The sequence below is a fragment of the Amblyraja radiata genome, chromosome 15 (assembly GCF_010909765.2).
Source record: "Amblyraja radiata isolate CabotCenter1 chromosome 15, sAmbRad1.1.pri, whole genome shotgun sequence".
Taxonomy (NCBI): Eukaryota; Metazoa; Chordata; class Chondrichthyes; order Rajiformes; family Rajidae; genus Amblyraja; species Amblyraja radiata.
Genome location: NC_045970.1, coordinates 3,637,601 through 3,659,107, shown reverse-complemented (window position 1 = coordinate 3,659,107; position 21,507 = coordinate 3,637,601). Strand labels below are relative to the sequence as shown.

General features: G+C 45.1%; 1 protein-coding gene across 1 annotated transcript; it reads right to left on the bottom strand.

Annotated features, from left to right (window-relative positions):
• Nucleotides 1–10,898: 10,898 nt before the first annotated feature.
• LOC116980970 (interferon-induced protein with tetratricopeptide repeats 5-like) lies at nucleotides 10,899–18,969 on the bottom strand. Its single transcript, XM_033033540.1, has 2 exons — nucleotides 18,870–18,969; nucleotides 10,899–12,480 (listed from the first exon to the last, which is right to left on the bottom strand). The coding sequence occupies exon 2, from the start codon at nucleotides 12,471–12,473 to the stop codon at nucleotides 11,040–11,042; it is 1,434 nt and encodes a 477-aa protein (XP_032889431.1). The 5' UTR covers nucleotides 12,474–12,480; nucleotides 18,870–18,969; the 3' UTR covers nucleotides 10,899–11,039.
• Between the last annotated feature and the right edge of the window lie 2,538 nt (nucleotides 18,970–21,507).

The window sequence follows — 21,507 nt, the reverse complement described above, 5'->3', positions numbered from 1 at the left end:
TGAAGTCATGTTTATCCAAGTGCCCCGTTAGTGTTTCTTTAATAATTGTCTCTAACATTTTACCCACCACCGATGTTAGACTAACCGGTCTATAGTTACCCGCCTTCTGTTTACTTCCTTTTTTAAATATAGGTGTTACATTGGCCATTTTCCAATCCACTGGGACCGTTCCTGCCTCCAGGGAGTTTTGGAAAATTATCACCAATGCATCCACAATCCCCACCGCTATCTCCCTCAAGACCCTTGGATGTAATCCATCAGGCCCAGGGGATTTATCCTCCTTCAGTCTCATTAATTTCCCTAATACCACCTCCTTGGTGATCTTAATAGTATTTAGCTCCTCCATTCCTACCGCCCCCTGTTTATCCAGCGTTGGAATATTTTTTGTGTCTTCTATGGTGAAGACTGATACAAAATACTCGTTTAATGCCTTTGCCATTTCCATGTTCCCCACCAACAACTCTCCAGTCTCACCCTCCAATGGACCAACGTTCACCTTAGCCACCCTTTTTCTTTTTATATAGCTATAAAAACTCTTACTATTAGTTTTTATGTTGTTCGCTAAATTCCTTTCATAGTCTATTTTCCCCGTCTTAATTAATCTCTTAGTTATTTTTTGCTGACCTTTAAATGCTTCCCAATCCTCTACCCTCCCACTATCTCTGGCTACCTTATACGCCCTTGCCTTCAGCCGAATACTATCCTTTATAGTTTTACTGAGCCATGGCTGACTGTTCTTACCCTTACCCCTTTTTTTCTTCATAGGAATAAATTTTTCTTGAAGGTTATACAGTAGATCCTTAAACGTACACCACTGCTCATGTACCGTCTTATTCTTGAGTCTGCTATCCCAGTCAACTTTGATCAGCTCAGTCCTCATACCTTCATAATCCCCCTTATTTAGACTAAGTACCCTAGCCTGAGTTTCAACCTGCTCCCCTTCTATTTGAATATGGAATTCGACCATATTGTGGTCACTTGTTCCCAACGAGTCCCTAACTATGACATTTTTAATTAATCCTGCTTCATTACACAGGACCAGATCCAAGATTGCCTCCCCCCTTGTCGGTTCGGTGACATACTGTTCTAGGAACCCGTCTCTAATACATTCTATAAACTCTTCCTCTAGTCTACCCTGCCCAGTTTGGTTTGCCCAATTAATATGAAAATTGAAGTCCCCCATGATTACAGCAGTTCCCTTTTTACATGCGTCAACTATTTGCAGATTTATGTTCTGACTAACAGCGTCACAACTATTTGGAGGTCTATAAATTACACCCACTAGTGTTTTTTTCCCCTTGTTATTCTCTATCTGTACCCAAGCTGTTTCACTATCCTGATCCTTCAACGCAATATCCTTCCTCTCTATTGCCGTTATTCCCTCCCTTATTAAAAGGGCCACCCCTCCTCCCTTTCTTTCCTGTCTATCTTTTCTAATTGTCGAGTACCCCTCTATATTTAACTCCCAGTCCTGATCCCCTTGCAGCCATGTCTCCGTAATGGCCACGATATCATAACTATATATACTTAATTGCACCGTTAATTCATTTATCTTATTACGAATACTCCGTGCATTTAGATAAAGCACTTTCAGATGATTTTTACTACCCTTCCTTTCCGTTTTTGCCCCTTTTACATCTAGATCTTTATCTTCACAAATTCTGTCTCCTGTCACATTTTGAATTTCCGCTTCCCCACTGATACCCTGCTCTATTTCCTCTACCCCTGCCGTTATTACCCCCCTTGATACCTCCCCCCCGCTACTTAGTTTAAAGACCTCTCTACTGCCCTAGTTATATGATTTGCCAGGACCCCAGTCCCAGCACCGTTCAGGTGAAGTCCGTCCTTACAGAACAGATCCCCCCTGTCCCAGTACTGGTGCCAGTGGCCCAAGAAACCAAACCCATTATTCCCACACCAGTCTTTGAGCCACGCATTTAGCTTTTTAATTTTACGTACCCTCGCCGATTTGGCCCGTGGCTCAGGTAGCAATCCGGAGATCAGTACCCTCGAGGTTCTGCTTTTTAATTTATTCCCTAACTGCTCAAACTCCTTCAGCAGATCCTCCTTCCTCGTCCTTCCTATGTCATTGGTCCCCACATGGACCACGACCACTGGATCCTCCCCCTCCCTCTGCAAATTTCTCTCCAGCATCGCAGAGATATCCTTAACCCTAGCACCGGGTAGGCAACACAGCCTTCGGGACATGTTCTGCTGGCCGCAGAGAACCTTATCTACCCCCCGAATAATACTATCCCCTATCACTACGGCATTTCTTCTAACTCCCCCCTCTTGAATGGCCTCCTGATCCACGGTGCTGCAGCCAGGTTGCTCATCCCTCCCACAGCCCCTGATCCCGTCCTTACATTGAGTAAGAGCCTCGGTCATGCTCGTCAGGGACAAGGGCTGTGGCTCCTGCCACATCTCCTCCTGGTTCCCCCTACCTGCCTCGCTTATGGCCACACCTTCCTTTCCTTGCTCACTGCCTACTGAATTAGTTAAACTGGTCGGTGTGACCATCCCCTGGCACAAAACATCCAGGTAATACTCCCCCTCCCTGATGTACCGCAGCGTATGAAGTTGGGTCTCCAGCTCATCAATGCGGAGCTGGAGTTCCTCTAGCCTCAAACACTTACTGCAGCTGTAGGGATCTTCTACATCAATGGTGTCGACAAATTCCCACATCTCGCAGTATTGGCACATCTCCTGACCGCCCATCTTATATAGGTAATTAACTGGTCCTGTTTAAGAATCCCCTACTGTATTGATACACCCCTTATTTATATAATCCTACCTCCTATAAATGGGAAAGTACTCACCCCAGCCGTAAATTACCTACTGGTTTGGCTGTCTAGTGGTAATTCCGTCCGCTCTTCCTGTCTGGTCCACTGCTCCCTTGCAGTGCGAGGCAAACCTCTTTGCCTCTGTTAGTCTCTGTTAGTCTCTCGAGCCGCGGCTCCGTCCGTCCTCCCTCGGCGACAGCACCTGTGGCACCGCGGTCGTGACGTCCCTTCCGTTCCTGCAGAGCCTTCCTGTCCTGGGCGGAGTCTGCAGCTAACTGCGAACACAATACCTGTCTTTGGATAAAGGACTTCCTAACAGACCGGCCTCAGTCAGTCAGGATGGCCCCCACCACTCTCCCACTCTGTCACTCAGCACAGGGGCTCCACAAGACTGTGTGTTGAGCCCCCTCCTCTACTCTCTCTACACCTATGACTGTATACCAACCCACAACACAAACACAATCATTACATTTACAGATGACAAGACAGTGGTGGGGCTGATCACTGAAGGCGATGAGTCAGCTCACAGGGAGGAGGTAAGTAAGTAAGTTTATTGGCCAAGTATTCACATATAGACTCAGAACTGCTGTAGCTTTGGGAGCAACAACAGCAGCAGCAGCAGGAGATTAGCAAGAGATACGACTGATTGGCTCTAGCCCAAGTGCTGGGAAAACAGCTGAAAACTGAGGAATTTGGTTTGTAAATTGGTAAATCAGGCAATTTATCAGTCAATTTAAGCAAGACTGCTCTTAGCGAGCAGCAGTGAGTGAGCGAAGTGCCCTGTGAGAAAAGTGTGAGTCTTTGGCTCGAGAGTCTTCGGAGAGGAGGCTGAGGAGAGGAGACTACGCAAAACACTGCAGAGGGAGAGACGAAAGAAGGAGATGTCAGGCAAGCTGATTCAGTGTGATGCTTGCAGTATGTGGGAGGTCAAGGACACCGCTGGTGCCTCTGGCTGCTACAAATGCGAAAAGTGCATCCAGGTAGAGCTCCTGTAGGGCCGTGTTGGGGAACTGGAGAAGCAAGTGGATGACCTCCGGTTCGTCCGAGAAACGGAGTCGTTCCTCGACAAGTCCTACAGTACGATTGTTACACCTAAGGTACTGGAAGAGAGAAGGTGGGAGACAGTGAGAACGGGAGGGAAGCATGGAATGCCAACGTCCCCGGGTGTTGTACCTCTTGTGAACAGGTTCACCCACTTAGAAGCTGTCGGGACAGAAGAGGTGTTTACACTGGGCGGCGGACTGGCTTGTGATGCGAATAGGGCTGTTGAGCCAAAACCAAAAAGGCCTAAGGCAGGCAACGCCATTGTAGTAGGAGACTCCATTGTGAGAGGTACGGACAGGGGTTTCTGCGGCATCAGAAGGGATGCGAGGATGGTGTGCTGCCTTCCTGGTGCCAGGATCCAGGATGTCACGGACAGAGTGCAGAAAATCCTCAAGGGCGAAGGTGAACATCCGGAAGTGGTAGTGCATGTCGGCACAAACGATGTCGGAAAGAAGGGGATGAATATTCTGCAGCGTGACTTTAGAGAGCTCGGAAAAATGCTGAAAAGCAGGACCTCCAGGGTTGTTATCTCCGGTTTGCTTCCAGTTCCTCGTGCTGGCGAGAGCAGGAACAGGGAGATACGGGACCTGAACGTGTGGCTGAGGAACTGGTGCACGGGGCAGGGATTTAGATTCTTAGATCACTGGGATCTGTTTTGGGGTAAGGGGGAACTGTACAAAAGGGACGGGTTGCATCTTAACAGGTGTGGGACCAGCATTCTGGCAGGCAGGTTTGCCACTGCTACACGGGTGGTTTTAAACTGAATAAGGGGGGTGGGGTGTCAAATGGGCTAGTGGAGGATGGAGTTAAAGGGAAAGGGTTTCTTAAATGTGTGAGCGTAGAGACAGAGGGGTGTAAAATGAGGGTAGAAGCAATAGGTAGCAAGGTGAAAAGTAAAAGTGGCAGGCCGGAAAATCCAGGGCAAAAATCAAAAAGGGCCACTTTTCAACAAAATTGTAGAAGGGGTAAGAGTGTTGTAAAAACAAGCCTGAAGGCTTTGTGTCTCAATGCAAGGAGCATTCGTAATAAGGTGGATGAGTTGAATGTGCAGATAGCTATTAATGACTATGATATAGTTGGGATCACGGAGACATGGCTCCAGGGTGACCAAGGCTGGGAGCTGAACATCCAGGGATATTCAATATTCAGGAGGGATAGAGAGAAAGGAAAAGGAGGTGGGGTAGCGTTGCTGATTAGAGAGGAGATTAACGCAATGGAAAGGAAAGACATTAGTTTGCAGGATGTGGAATCGGTATGGGTAGAGCTGCGAAACACTAAGGGGCAGAAAACGCTGGTGGGTGTTGTGTACAGGCCACCTAACAGTAGTAGTGAAGTTGGAGATGGTATCAAACAAGAAATTAGAAATGCGTGCGACAAAGGCAAAACCGTTATAATGGGTGACTTCAATCTACATATAGATTGGGTGAATCAAATTGGCAGGGGTGCTGAGGAAGAGGATTTTTTGGAATTATGCGGGATAGTTATCTAAATCAACATGTAGAGGAACCAACGAGAGAGCAGGCTATTTTAGACTGGGTATTGAGTAATGAGGAAGGGTTAGTTAGCAGTCTTGTTGTACGTGCCCCCTTGGGCAAGAGTGACCATAATATGGTTGAGTTCTTCATTAGGATGGAGAATGACATTGTTAATTCAGAAACAATGGTTCTGAACTTAAAGAAAGGTAACTTTGAGGGTATGAGACGTGAATTGGCCAAGATTGACTGGCAATTAATTCTAAAAGGGTTGACGGTGGATATGCAATGGAAGACATTTATAGACTGCATGGATGAACTACAAAAATTGTTCATCCCAGTTTGGCAAAAGAATAAATCAGGGAAGGTGGTGCATCCGTGGATAACAAGGGAAATCAGGGATAGTATCAAAGCGAAGGATGATGTGTACAAATTAGCCAGAAAAAGCAGCATACCGGAGGACTGGGAGAAATTCAGAGACCAGCAGAGGAGGACAAAGGGCTTAATTAGGAAAGGAAAAATAGATTATGAAAGAAAACTGGCAGGGAACATAAAAACTGACTGCAAAAGTTTTTATAGATATGTGAAAAGAAAGAGATTAGTTAAAACAAATGTAGGTCCCTTGCAATCAGAAACGGGTGAGTTGATCATGGGGAACAAGGATATGGCGGACCAATTGAATAACTACTTTGGTTCCGTCTTCACTAAGGAAGACATAAATAATCTGCCGGAAATAGCAGGGGACCGCGGGTCAAAGGAGTTGGAGGAATTGAGTGAAATCCAGGTTAGCCGGGAAGTGGTGTTGGGTAAATTGAATGGATTAAAGGCCGATAAATCCCCAGGGCCAGATAGGCTGCATCCCAGAGTACTTAAGGAAGTAGCTCCAGAAATAGTGGATGCATTAGTAATAATCTTTCAAAACTCTTTAGATTCTGGAGTAGTTCCTGAGGATTGTCGGGTAGCAAACGTAACCCCACTTTTTAAGAAGGGAGGGAGAGAGAAAACGGGGAATTACAGACCAGTTAGTCTAACATCGGTAGTGGGGAAACTGCTAGAGTCAGTTATTAAGGATGGGATAGCAGCACATTTGGTAAGTGGTGAAATCATTGGACAAAGTCAGCATGGATTTACAAAAGGTAAATCATGTCTGACGAATCTTATAGAATTTTTCGAGGATGTAACTAGTAGCGTGGATAGGGGAGAACCAGTGGATGTGGTGTATCTGGACTTCCAGAAGGCTTTCGACAAGGTCCCACATAAGAGATTAGTTTACAAACTTAAAGCACACGGCATTGAGGGTTCAGTATTGATGTGGATAGAGAACTGGCTGGCAAACAGGAAGCAAAGAGTAGGAGTAAACGGGTCCTTTTCGCAATGGCAGGCAGTGACTAGTGGGATACCGCAAGGCTCAGTGCTGGGACCCCAGCTATTTACAATATATATTAATGATCTGGATGAGGGAATTGAAGGCAATATCTCCAAGTTTGCGGATGACACTAAGCTGGGGGGCAGTGTTAGCTGTGAGGAGGATGCTAGGAGACTGCAAGGTGACTTGGATAGGCTGGGTGAGTGGGCAAATGTTTGGCAGATGCAGTATAATGTAGATAAATGTGAGGTTATCCATTTTGGTGGCAAAAACAGGAAAGCAGACTATTATCTAAATGGTGGCCGACTAGGAAAAGGGGAGATGCAGCGAGACCTGGGTGTCATGGTACACCAGTCATTGAAAGTGGGCATGCAGGTGCAGCAGGCAGTGAAGAAAGCGAATGGTATGTTAGCTTTCATAGCAAAAGGATTTGAGTATAGGAGCAGGGAGGTTCTACTGCAGTTGTACAGGGCCTTGGTGAGACCACATCTGGAGTATTGCGTACAGTTTTGGTCTCCAAATCTGAGGAAGGACATTATTGCCATAGAGGGAGTGCAGAGAAGGTTCACCAGACTGATTCCTGGGATGTCAGGACTGTCTTATGAAGAAAGACTGGATAGACTTGGTTTATACTCTCTAGAATTTAGGAGATTGAGAGGGGATCTTATAGAAACTTACAAAATTCTTAAGGGGTTGGACAGGCTAGATGCAGGAAGATTGCTCCCGATGTTGGGGAAGTCCAGGACAAGGGGTCACAGCTTAAGGATAAGGGGGAAATCCTTTAAAACCGAGATGAGAAGAACTTTTTTCACACAGAGAGTGGTGAATCTCTGGAACTCCCTGCCACAGAGGGTAGTCGAGGCCAGTTCATTGGCTATATTTAAGAGGGAGTTAGATGTGGCCCTGGTGGCTAAGGGGATCAGAGGGTATGGAGAGAAGGCAGGTACGGGATACTGAGTTGGATGATCAGCCATGATCATATTGAATGGCGGTGCAGGCTCGAAGGGCCGAATGGCCTACTCCTGCACCTAATTTCTATGTTTCTATGTTTCTATATAAGGAATTTGCCTTGGTGCTCCGCACACAAGTAACAACATGACATACAGTGACAGTTACGAATGACTCAGAACCAGGGAGTTGCAGAGGCAATGCACCATCCTGGAATCTCAACGCTGCCACAGATTCTCCGCTCTGTCCCCCTAACTAACAAGTCTCATACCATAGTGGCTCTGCCTGACATTACCCTTCCTTGCTGTGTCTCTGAGCCTGACTTGGTGCCACAGACCACACTGCTACTGCCACTCACCACTCACGGCTCATCTCCCCCAACAGTATCCAGAACTGTGTACCTGTTTTGATGGGAAGTGGACAGTGGGATCTCCTGTACTCTGTGTCCACCCATTTACTCTTTTACTTTATCTTTGGCATGACCATCTTGCTATGGCTTAATCGATGATGCTCTCATTCTTCTGGATGGTCCTGAGGTCAACCAGCCACAGCTCCAGTTCCCTAATGCTCTCTGTAAGGTGCTGCATCTGGCCACACCACCCACAGGTGGTCACCAGGGATACCAGACATTTCCCTGACACATATTCTGCAGGAGCAGCATGTTATTTTTACACCTTCCATCTTTACTGCTCCAAAACCAAGAGTAAAAACCACACCAATCACTCACACGAAACAGCAGACCATACCTTTGCCTCCTGTTACCCTCTGCTCAGCCTTTGCTGAGCCTCCTTGCTGAAGGCTCCTTGTGCCAGATCCACAGCACTTGAAACACAGCATCACACTGACCCTCAATACAGCACTTGACCTCAACACAGCCCCTCTCACGGCTCACTAAATGGTACTCTTCTATACTTTGCCTTCTTTATATTGACTGCCCAACTAGCCAATTTATTGACATTCAATTAGCCAATCGAACAACTACCTTTTGAAATCTCCCAATGCTGCTCCGACACTGAAATACATTTGTTAGAAGTTGAAAGAGATTCACCATGTTACTGGTTACCCAAAGAAACCTAGTAGAAAGTATCCTAACTGGTTGCACCATGGCCTGGCATGACAAATCCCATGCAGCTGAATGGAGGAGGCTGCAGAGTTGTGGGTTCAGCCCAGTCCAACGTGAGCACCGTCATCCTTACCATCAAAAGCATCTACGTGAGGTGTCGCCTCATGAAAGCAGCATCTGTCCTCAAGGGTCCCCACATCTGGGCTATGCCAGTGTGGCTGTGTCCAGGTTCAGGAACAGCTTCTTCCCTGCAGCCATCGGGCTATTAAACACTACAACCTCCAAATAAACTCTGAATTACGTGGACTTGTGGGCATTGGCTTTCTCATTTTTCACTATTATTGTTTATTGTGTGTGTGTGTGTGTGTGTGTGTGTGTGTGTGTGTGTGTGTGTGTGTGTGTGTGTGTGTGTGTGTGTGTGTGTGTGTGTGTGTGTGTGTGTGTGTGTGTGTGTGTGTGTGTGTGTGTGTGTGTGTGTGTGTGTGTGTGTGTGTGTGTGTGTGTGTGTGTGTGTGTGTGTGTGTGTGTGTGTGTGTGTGTGTGTGTGTGTGTGTGTGTGTGTGTACAAAATATAAAAATTAAAACTGTGCAGTGCATGTGTATAATATATATATCTTGTTCTTTATATTGTTTACAGTGTACTATGTTGACGTATTCTGTTGTACTGCTGCAAGTAAGAATGTAATTGTTCTATCTGGGGCATATGATAAACAGACACTCTTGTCCTTTGTCATATCAACCATCGGGCGGGAAGAAGGAGCATGAGGTCCAACACGACTGGTTTCAGGAACAGCTACTTTCCCAATTCTTGAACCAATCTGCACAATCTGAATCCGACCCCAACTAAGGAACACTATGGACCTCTTGCGCTGCCATGGATTTGTTTCCCAATAGTGTTTTGCACTAATGTCTTTGATTTATTTTCGTCTTTTTCATTTTGCTATCTTGCAGAGTTTATGTATAATTTAAGGTGTTTGGGTGTTGTCTGAGTTTGTGTGCCTGTGATGCTGCTGATTGCAAACTTGTCATCGTACCTGGACCTCACTGGAATTGTGCATTTGACAATAATCTGGACTTGATTTGATGGGGACTTACTACAGAAGAGGAGATAAGGCCAGCACAGATCCGTCATGGTCATTTGGAATGTTGGAGCATGTCAGAAGGGCCAGGTTTCCATTCCTGCTCTGAGTTTCATGTATTTTTGTGTTCTACTATTGCACTTTTTTCAATTATTCACAACTAGTTATGCCGTGCGTAAGAAGTGGAGAATGCTGGAAACAATCAGGTCAGGCAGCAGGAATGGGGCAAGAATTAGAAATAAATTGCTTCTAATATAAATATGCGGGGCACGGTGTTTTACACAGAGGGTTGAACGATTCAATAATTCAATGATACTTTATTGTCACATGTACTTGGGTGCAGTAAAAATTTTTATTTAGCATACAATACACAAAGTACACAAATAGTCGCCACGTTTCTGGCCAAAGTTACAGAGTATAAAGTATTATAGTCATTATAGTACAAAGTATTACAGGAATGCCATCTGGCTATATCCACACTGTTGGGGATGACCACGTGGAAGGGTTCATCTTTCCATTAATCACTTCTAATTTCTGGTTTCATTACCAATCCGTTGGTATTTTCAAATTGGATTAGAGTTTTGTTGCTACATTGTCCTTGATTATTAATTATTATGCCTGATAATGTCAACTTGAATCTTTCCTTTGTCAATAATATAATCTCTTGAAATCCCATTAATTATCCTGGTACCCTCCCCTCCCCAACAGAGCCCTCCCCAGCCTTTCCTCCGTCACTCCCTGTAGCAGGATGCACACTTGAAAGGATCTGTTATTTGTGTCCTTCGATTTGGTTGTGGCAGAACCAATCTCTGCTTTGAAGCTTTAATTAATAGACATGTCAATGTAGGACATCTTATAATGATCCTGAAAATTAAATCATGCCAAAGTTATAATTGTGCATTGAGAAACAAGAAATAATAAAGAGTAAATGATTAAAATGAAAGACTGAGATGAGGAAACTTGCCAGGAGCCTCTACGATATCTGGTTCCACGTGCTTCAATTTACCAATTCCCATCTTTCCACACTAAACACAAATTCCACACTTACACAACTAAATTCCATTTGATTGGTTTGCTTGAGGTGTTATTATTTTTTAAAGTAGAATAATTTTTTTTTTAATGTTTAAATGAAACACAAGATCATTTTTGAAAACTTCACACACATAAGTAGAGCCTTCATTCAAAGAAGATGCTATCAGAATATAATCAGTAAAACACACACATCACCAAACCTCTCCTTAGATCAGGTGAAATTGGTGCATATTATAAGCATCCTTGTGGTGCTCAATCACTAAGACGTAATTCTGAAAGAGCACTCAGATATTCTTCATTCTCATGATCCATCTCCAAGGCCTTTTCTAAGTATTCAATAGCCTTGGACTTGTGCCCACGCATCTTATACAGTAACCCTCTCACACTAAGAGCTCTGCTGTCATGTGGAGCATAGCAAAGTTTTTTATCTGCCCACTTCTCCAATTGTTCCTTACACTTTTTCCGTTCTCCTGAATCATATTCAATATTCACCCCTTTCAGAAATAGGCTGATGGCACTTGATTCTGATCGTTTCTGATACAGTTCGAATGACCCAGCCCCTAAACATATCTGCTGTACGTTTCCTGGACGGATGTCCTCCAATTTCACCAGATTATTGTAGATCTCCTCTGCCTTAGAATACTCTCCACTTCTTATGCAAATATCTGCAAAGTCCAACTTTGGTCGAATAGCTGTCCTTGGACGGCCCTCAGAGGCTTTTCCAAAGTGATATTTACATTTATTGATCAACTCAGTTTCCTGCTGAGTTGCGGGGCTGCGAGAATGTCTAACACCAAGCTTTTTCAGTTTCACTCTATAACACATTCCAATTTGGTGGTGCATGAAGCACGAGTGTGGAATTAATTCTAATGCTTGCTTCAATAGATCGATTGCTTTCTCCACTGCTCCTTCCTCTCTGTAAAATTTTGCTGAATAGCGAAGCACGTATGGATCATTACTGGACTTCTGCAATGCTTGCTCAACTAATTCATTTGCTTCTTCCTTTCTACTGAGTCTTTTCAATTTTAAGGCCAGCAGCACCATGGCCATTGAATCATCTGGATCTAGCTCCAGTACACGCCGCAGATACTTCACTGACTGACTCCATTCATGACTCTCTGGGGTTCCAGAAAATGATTCCAGACGGGACAGAACAGTTGCTTTGCCCATGATCCACTCCGTATTATTGGGATCTTCCTCCAGAGCTTTCTCAAAACATTCCACAGCCTCCTCATAATATGGAGCAGCAGAACTCAACAATGACCATCCCTTCTCCCCATACACTTCAGGTAACATTGCTGTATAGCGGGGACCATCAGTGAGCGGTTTACATATCATCTCCAGCTTGTCGAGGTAGGACTGGGCCTTGGCCAGTTGTCCCATGTGGTAATGCACCCAGGCATAGTTTCCATAGGTGATGATGCTGTTTCTTTCAAATGCATCTTTGTGGTTCTCCCTCAGAATCTTTTCAGCTTCCTTTAAGTTTTGAATAGCTTCCTCACTGTTGCCTTGCAGGTAGTTTACAAAAGCGAGTTGGTTGTAGGATGCGGCTTGATATTTATTTGCAAAGATTATGGCATCTTGTAATCTGTACATCATATCATCCAGGTCAATGGTCTCCTTCTGTGGGCTCCACGTGAAGTGACACTGAAGCTGATCGAGCTTCTCTTTCAACAAATCTCCCATTCTGCTGCTGCAAGAGAAGAAAATTCATCAAATTCCGTCAGACCACCTGAAGCAGGTCTGTCCTTCAATCTCACAAACATAGTGCATTCAGAAAGTATTCAGACCCCTTCACTTTTTCCACATTTTGTTACGTTACAGCCTCATTATAAAATTGATTAAATTATTATTTTTTTTATCATCAATCTTCACACAAAACCCCATAATAAATAAGCGAAAACAGGTGTTTAGAAATTTTTGCAAAGTAATTAAAAATAAATAACTGAAATATCACATTTACATAAATATTCAGACCCTTTACTTAGTGCTTTGTTGAGGCATCTTCGGCTGCGATTACAGCCTTCAAGTCTTCTTGGGTATGACACGACAAGCTTGGCACACTTGCATTTGGGTAATTTTTACTATTCTTCTCTGCAGATCCTATCAAGTTCTCTCAGGGGCATCAATGAACAACTATTTTCAGGTCCCTCGAGAGATGTTAGATCGGGTTCAAGTCTGGGCTCTGGCTGGGCCACTCAAGGACATTCACAGACTTATCACTAAGTCACTCCTGCGTTGTCTTGGCTGTGTGCTTAGAGTTGTTGTCCTGGCGGATGGTGAACCTCCGACCCAGTCTGAGGTCCAGAACGCTCTGGGTTTTCATCAAGGATCTCTCTGTACTTTGCTCCGTTCATCTTTCCCTTGATCCTGACTAGTCTCTCAGTTCCTGCCGCTGAAAAACATCCCCACAGCATGATGCTGCCACCACCATGCTTCACCATAGGTAAGGTATTGTCCAGGTGATGAGCGGTGCCTGGTTTCCTCCAGACGTGACCCTTGGCATTCAGGCCAAAGCATTCAATCTTGGTTTCATCAGACCAGAGAATCTTGTTTCTCAAGCCTTTTGGCAAACTCCAAGCGGGCTATCATGTGCCTTTCACTGAGTAGTGGCTTCCATCTGGCCACTCTACCATAAAGGCCTGATCGGTGGAGTGCTGCAGATATAGTTGTCCTTCTGGTAATTACTCCCATCTCCACAGAGGAACTCTGGAGCTCTGTCAGTGACCATTGGGTTCTTGGTCACCTCCCTGACCAAGGCCCTTCTCCCCCGATTGCTCAGTTTGGCCGGGCGGCCAGCTCTATGAAGAGTCCTGGTGGTTCCAAAGTTCTTCCATTTACGAATGATGGAGGCCACTGTGCTCTTCGGGACCTGCACTGCTGCATAAATTGTTTTATACTCTTCCCCAGATCTGTGTCTGAACACAATCCTGTCTCGGAGGTCTATGGACAATTCATTTTGCTCTGACATGCACAGTCAACTGTGGGACCTTATATAGAGAGGTGTGTGCCTTTCCAAATTATGTCCAATCAATTTAATTTACCGCTGGTGGACTCCAATCAGCTTTTAGAAACATCTCAAGGATAATCAATGGAAACAGGATGAACCTAAGCTCAATTTTGAGTGTCATAGCAAAGGGTCTGAATACTGATGTAAATGTGATATTTCAGTTATTTATTTGAATTACTTTGCCAACATTTCTAAACACCTGTTTTTGCTTTTTTATCACGGGGTATTGTGTGTAGATTGATGATAAGAAAAATAACTGAATTCATTTTAAAGTAAGGCTGTAACCTAACAAAATGTGGGAAAAGTGAAGGGGTCAGAATACTTTCTGAATGTACTGTAGTCAGCACATTACACAAGCTGCATTTGCTTATTTTCTAATTGAATTGAAGCAGTCTCCAGGCAAGACTCTGGGATGGTGTGTTGCCTCCCTGATGCTAGAGTCAATGATGACTGGGAGAGAACATTGGATATTCTGAGAGGGGAGGGTAAGTCCCCAGAGTTGATTGTCCATGTTGATGGCAATGACATATTTAGGAAGGGAGATGAGGTCCTGCAATTTTGGGAGTGGGGTAGTAGGTTAAGTGTAGGACCTCCAGGTTGTCCAGGATCCCCCTCTCACCGTATAGCCATGCCGTAGTGTTGGACATTTCCATCCTGGGAAAAAGGTTCTGTCTACACCAGCCATGTTGTTATCTCAAATTACTACCCATACCACGTGCTAATGAGGCAAGAAATAGAAAGATAGTACAGTTCAATACATGGCTAAGGAGCTCGTGCAGGAGGGAGTGTGTCAGGTATATTCATCATTGGGCCCCCTTTAAGGGTGGGTGAGACCCATACAAGAAGGATTAGTTTCTCCTGAACTGGTAGGAACCCAATATCTCATAGGAAATTATTCTAGTGCTACTCGATGGAATTTAAACTCGAGTGTCGGTGAGGTGGGAAATGGAGCAGCAGGTCAGCAAGTGGAGAGACTAATGGGAAGATGGAGGTTATGAAAAGTTAGTCCCAAAGAAAGGACAATCAGGGACAGGTTAATGAACATGGTGAGGCTGAGGGGCTGAGCTGAGTTTATTTCAATGCAAGTAGTATTTTGGAAATAGACGTTGACCTTAGAGCCTGAATCAGCCTGGAGCCTGTATAGAACGATGATGTTGTGACCATTACAACATTATAGTTGCTTGGTTGTGAAAGGGACAGGACTGGCAGTTTAATACTTCAAGGTTTTGATGTTTTAGACATGATAGAGAGGGAGGTAAAGGAGGTGGAGGAGATGCACTACTAATAAGGTAGAATGTCACAGCTGTACACAGGGAGGACCCATTGGAGAATACATCCACTGAGGAAATGTGGTTGAGGTAAACAATAAGGAAGGTGCAGTCATTATGATGGGATAGTACTATAGGCATCCTGATCACCCAGAGGAACAGATTTGTAGACATATTATACAGAGGTTTAAATGCAAGGTTGGTGTCATAGTGGGTGGCTTTAACTTCCCCAACATTGCCTGCTGCTAACAGTGCAAGAGTAACTGCAACAGTACATCGTTCCTGTATCAGGGGAACCAGAATAGCATGCGGTACTTCAAATGTAGCTTCACCAAAGCCCCATAGAGCTCATTTGGTACCAAAGTGCTCATTCAGTACCTTGCCTACATCCAGAAATTCCCTCCTTTATGCTTGAACGTTTTGGTCCATATCCCTCTAAACCTTTCCTATCTATCCTATACATTAAAGACAAGAGGGTAATTAAGAAGAAGGTAAGACTGCACACGGATAAGAGGAATATTACACTTGTCATCAGAGGATGACGGAGTCTGAGGAGGAATCTTTACATTTAAATTCCAGAAAGTGGCAACGTAGGTGGATAGCATGGTCAAAGTCTTCATCAGTCATGGCATCTTTTATCTATCTTCTATCTATCTATCTATATTCTATTATTTCTATATACATAATGAAAATTCTCATCTTGTCCTCTTCTGGTTTGTATTGTTTCTACAGTTGAGCAAAAACTGTTCCCGATAGCGCTACGATTCATCGCCACCTTAATCGCCATTCTCCCGCACTGCGTGCACCAAGTTTTGTTCCGATCGGTGGAATATTACAAAATTCATTAAGGTTTAAAAATCATAAAAACTGCGCATGTGCAGATTGGTCTCATCTTCTGTCAGCAGTTTGGTCTTCTCTCCTGTCATTCACCGGGATGGCGACGCCCCTTCTGGCGCCCGCTGTCAATCACCGGCAGCGAGGTGAACAAAGGTGTAGGAGCAGAGTGAGCAGAGTGTGGAGAGTGTGTGGGGGCTGCGTCTGTGGGGACCACCACGATGAACCAGGAGACATTGAGTGGATCCGGGAGCCGCTGCGTGAGGCTGGGGCCGGGAGCTGTCCCCGTCCCAAGCTGCCTGAAGCCGATGGGTAGCGGCAGTGGTAGGCCAGGGCAGCGACAGGTCATGGCAGCGGAAGGCCACGGTAGAGCTCTCCTCCGCCCCCCAACAGCGGCCCTCGACAGGCCCATCAGAAGCCGTTGTCGATCCCAGCTGCAGACCATTCGGCCCACAATATCCGTACTAGTCCTTTGGAAACCATTCCCTCCAGCCCTCAAAACATGTACCAGCCCTCCAGAAAGCCAGTCCCGTCCCTAGCTGCAGGACTCTCCCCCCACCGCCACCCAACAGACCCCGCATGAAGCCGTCCCCCTCCCCAGCTGCAGGATGCTCTCCCCGCCCACCGGCCCCTGACACCACATGCCTGAATCCGTCCCCCTCCCCCGCTGCAGGACGCTTCCCCCCACCAGCCCCCTCCTGAAGCCATACCCTCCCCAGGCTGCCGGCGCTTCCCCCCACCCTACCGGTCATCGACAGCCCCCACCTCAAGCCGTCCACCTCCCCCAGCTGCAGGATGCCCTCCCACCCCCCCCCCCGGCCCCCGACAGCCCCCACAAGAGGCAGTGCCAGTGATAGGGACCAGCAGCGGCAGCAGCAAGCCATGGCAGCAGCAGGGGTAGGCAGCGGCAGCGGTTGGCTGTGGCAGAGGTAGTCCACGGCAGTGACAGGGGTGGGCAGCGGTTGGCCACAACAGCACTACATGGCCTCCGACAGACCCCGCCTGAAGCTGTACCCCTCCCCTGGCTGCAGGACACTCCCCCCACCGGCCCCTGACAGCCCCTGCCTGAAGCTGTCCCCCTCCCCCGGCTGCAGAACACAACAAGAGACTCAACATGAACTCATCTTTAACGTTTAACTTGTTGTTATATTTTAAGTGCTATTCACATTTTAAGCTTTAATACATCCCTTTTCCACTTGCTGTGCCCATCAGCTGCACCTGCGCTGTAATACCTGCTTGTTCTACATCACAATGGGAACCCAATGGGAGGAAATGGCTGCCCTGCTCGAGAGCCACTAAGAGTGGATGGGAGGGTTGAGGGGGGATGTAGTGAGTGCGTGGGTGGGAAGGGCAAGGGGCAGAGTGGGGGGGATGTGGGGGTGGGGGGGGGGATCAGAGGCATTGCAACGGGAATCCGTCAGCCGCGCATGCACAGTTGGGGTCTATGCATGAGCGGTGGAATATTGTGTTGGGGACCAGGAATCCCATGGGACAATGGGACCCAAAGGGTCCATCTTAGTCTTGTTGAATAACAAAGTCAGGAAGTCATGTTACAACTTTGTAAAACTTTGGTTAGGCTGCATTAGAAGCATTATTGCTATTCTGTTCCCCTCATTACAGGAAGGATGTTGAGGCATTGGACAGGGTGCAGAAGGGGTTTACATGCGGGTTGCCAAGATTTGATGGTATTAGTTGCAGAGTTTGGACAAAATTGGATTCTTCTCTGCAATGCAGGAGGTTGAGGGCTGACGATAGAAGTTAAAAAAATTATCAGGTATACAGTAGATAAGGTAAATAGTCAGAACCATTGGTCCAGGGTGGAAATACCAAATCCTGGAGGGCACAGCTATGATGTGAGGGGAAGAATGTTTAAAGGAGATGTAAGGTCTGGTTTATACACAGAGAGTAGTCAGTGCCTGCAATATACCAGGGCTGGTGATGGAAGCAGATATGATAGTGGCATTTCAGAGGTTTTTTGTTAGACCTGTGAATATGTAGGGAATGTGGAGATATGGAGCATGTGCAGAAAAAGGAATTAGTTGAGAGTTTAGACCTATAGCATGGAAATAGAACCTTCAGCTCACTACATCCACGCCAACCATTGATCATCCTTGCACACTAGTTCTGTTATCCTACATTCGCATCCACTGCCTACACACGAGGAGCAATTTACAGGGCCCAATTAACCTGCAAACCCGCACATCTTTGGTGATGTGGGAGGAAACCTCTGACACTGTGAGGCAGCAGCTCTACCAGCTGCACCACTGTGCTGTTCTAAGCAGTGCTGCCTTCTCTGAGGCATTTACTCTGAGCATAATTTAAGTAGGCATCATGTTTGGCACATACATCGTGGGTTGAAGTTCCTGTTACTGTGATGTACTGTTCTATGTCAATGTCTATAACAAAGACAGTAAAAACCTGGAATTACTCAGCAGGTCAGGCAGTATCTAAGGAGGTAGAAACTTGCAATTACTCAGGTATCAAGAATGGATTCATGTTTCTGTTTCAATGTACACTAAAACTAATTGTTCACTCTGCTCAAGAATGTTACAATTTCTTACAATTGTAATACTCAGCAAAATTTCGACAAAAGCAGCAGGAATTTAATAATGAGAGCAAACTTCCATTTCATAGGAAAAACAAACTAGAAATCAAATCCGTTTCCCTAGAAGTACAGTATAAATTCAACCAGCAAATTCACCTCAATCACCAATTAGGAATGGTTCAGATTATCTAATATTCTTCTTCTTCACCTTGATCCTCAATGACAATGACAATAAAACACTCTTGACTCTCAAACGTGCGAATGAGTGATGTGGACTCGGAGGGTCAAAGGGCCTGTTTCCATATTGTATCTCTAAACTAAACTACCGTGCCAGCCGATGTTACCATTCTGAGTTGTTCAATCAATTTTCAGTAAACCATTAATAATCTGCAGGTAAACTTAGACACAGTAGGAATGTTTCTTACCTTATTATGTTGCTTGGATGGAAAACACTTTGTATTCCTTTCTCAGCTGGTGCAGTGCATTCACAGGTTGAATCAATCTAAAAGTGTTCTGAATCTTATGCCTGACAGTTCCGTTTTAGTTTCATCTTATTTCCTGAGTGGGAATAGAAACTGAAACTCAGATTGTAATGACAATGCTGAATAATTATAGGCAACATTGCAAATCCACCCAGATACATTTATAAACAACACCTGAACAACACAAGGTTCAATGTAGCATTCAAGGTCCGAGCATTGAAGGTCGAAGCTCCTTGTGTTTGCATGTGGTGGGGGGGGGGGGGGGGGTAGATTTAAAATGGACCTGAGGGGAAACAGTTTCACATGGAGGATGGTGCATATATTGAATAATCTGCCAGAGGATGAGGTGGCTACACTTATGACATTTAAAAGGCACTTGGGCAGTACATGAGTAGGAAGGATTTGGAGGGATATGGGCCAGTGTCCTCAAGTGGGACTAGCTCTGTTGGGCAATTTGGTCAGCATGGATGAATTGGGCAGAAGAGCCTATTTCAATACTGTACACTAACACTATACTAATACTATGACACTATGACAGGAAATAGGGTCTAAAGAAAGGTCTTGAACTGAAACATCATCCATTCCTTCTCTCCAGAGACGCTGCCTGAGTTACTCCAGTAATTTGTGCCTTTCATCGGTTTAAAGCAGCATCTGCAGTTCCTTTCTACACAGTGAATTTGCACATGTTGTGACACAACAAGCAGTCCTCTGCAGGAGGCTTTGGCTTTAGAAGGAGTTGCAATTCACCTGGGCTGGGATGGAACTAAATGGAAGGAGAGCTAGGGCTGGGTGCAGTGTCTGAAGCTGATAAGATGTATGAGGTTCGAGGATGGTGTGAGGGAAATTCAGGAATGACATAATCTAGACCGCAGGCAACCCAACTGTTCATGCTTAAGTGTCTGAAATATTAAGCTCCATCCCCAGAGACAACACAATATGTGCTCAAGAAAACCCGGGAGGAGATGACTAGATTATTGATACAATAGTGCCATGGAAGAGATGGTGGAACTAGAGGTGTTGTGCATTGCACATGTTGTACACAGGTACAAATACATTGAGAGAATAATACCAAGGACACACCAATCGGCCTCTTAACATTTGAACTGGGAACCTATCCCTACCATAATGATGGAGATTTCATATACATAAACAAAGTGGTCATTGTGGACTTCAAAGGGCTGCAAAGGTGCATTAATCTTGTCAAATTTTAGTGGGACAGAAGCGATTCCAGTCGAGTCTCGAATTAGATCAAGTTATAGTTTGGGTTCAGCTTTATTATTGTCTCATTTACTGAGGCAAATGAAAAGCTTTGTTTTGTATTTTATCAATTCAGATCAGATAATACTTTACATAAATCCAATAGTGAGATTAAACGAGAACTTACCAGTTTGAAGTTTGACCTTTATTTTATGAGGAGTTATGATGAGGGATTATGTGAATAGAAGCCGTCAGCCTGCATGTGCATCAATCTTCAAAGCAGCGGTGTGAAATCACAGATAACAGTTGATGAACTGAATATAGTAAGATTCGAGAACCAAGAATTACCAGCTGATCTTTATGAGAGAGGGTTGGGAGCGGAGGGCATGTAATCCCTCATTGTAACTCCTCATAAAATAAAGATCAAACTTCAAACTGGTAAATTCGCGTTTAATCTTACTATTTTTCTTCGGAGTCACATGAGTGACTACGTGAAGGTTTTGAAGCTCTGTGATTTCATGCCATGAACACGAGGTCACACAACACAACCTCTGCCAACCTCTAGTTTGAAACCTGATGCCCCTGCTCTGCATAAAATGTTATAGTCTACAGATATAACCATCTTGTCCAGTCGTAGCTTATGCAACGCCTGGATCCGTTGTGATGTAACCAGCGCCATGAGCATAACCTTTTTGTAAGTGAGTTAGACCAAGGACAGGAATGTAGTTGGAGCCATCGGCGAAGCCGTGTCTGGCACAAAGTCAACATCCCATATCTCTGAGTCCCTGGGCCTGGGAGATTTTGAGTTGGAGATACGTTTCATAAATCTGGCTATCAGCGGGTGAGAACCGACAGAGTGTTAGTTATTTGTCATGGGTGAAGACGTTTACAGGAATGAAGACACCTATCCCAGTTAAATCAGAGATTTGATCTCTTCATTGATATGAGTAAAGTTGGCGTCTAGGGGAAGAACCTTCCACAGTCCCTTTAATGAGCGGAATTACCATGACGCCACCATCTGTACTCGCACAGGTGACTGATAGTTATTGCTCAACAAGGCTTTCCAATGCAGGGATCTATAATGCCATGGCAGGTCCGATTCCACTACACAATTTATTGGTGTAAATGAAAATAATATAGCTTGTAATTTCTCTCTATTAACACAAATAAATTGGCATGATGATACATATTATGATATCAAGACAAACCCTTGAACTGATAAATTAGTCAGAGGATACCAGCATAATAGTGCGAGCAGAGATTCCTGCAACAAAGGACAACCTGAAAAGTAAGTTTCAACTTTCCTCTAGGATATGAAACTTACCGCTGGAGGAGCAGCGCGCCTGCCAGACAGTCGTTGCGCCATGCGTCGACATAATGACAC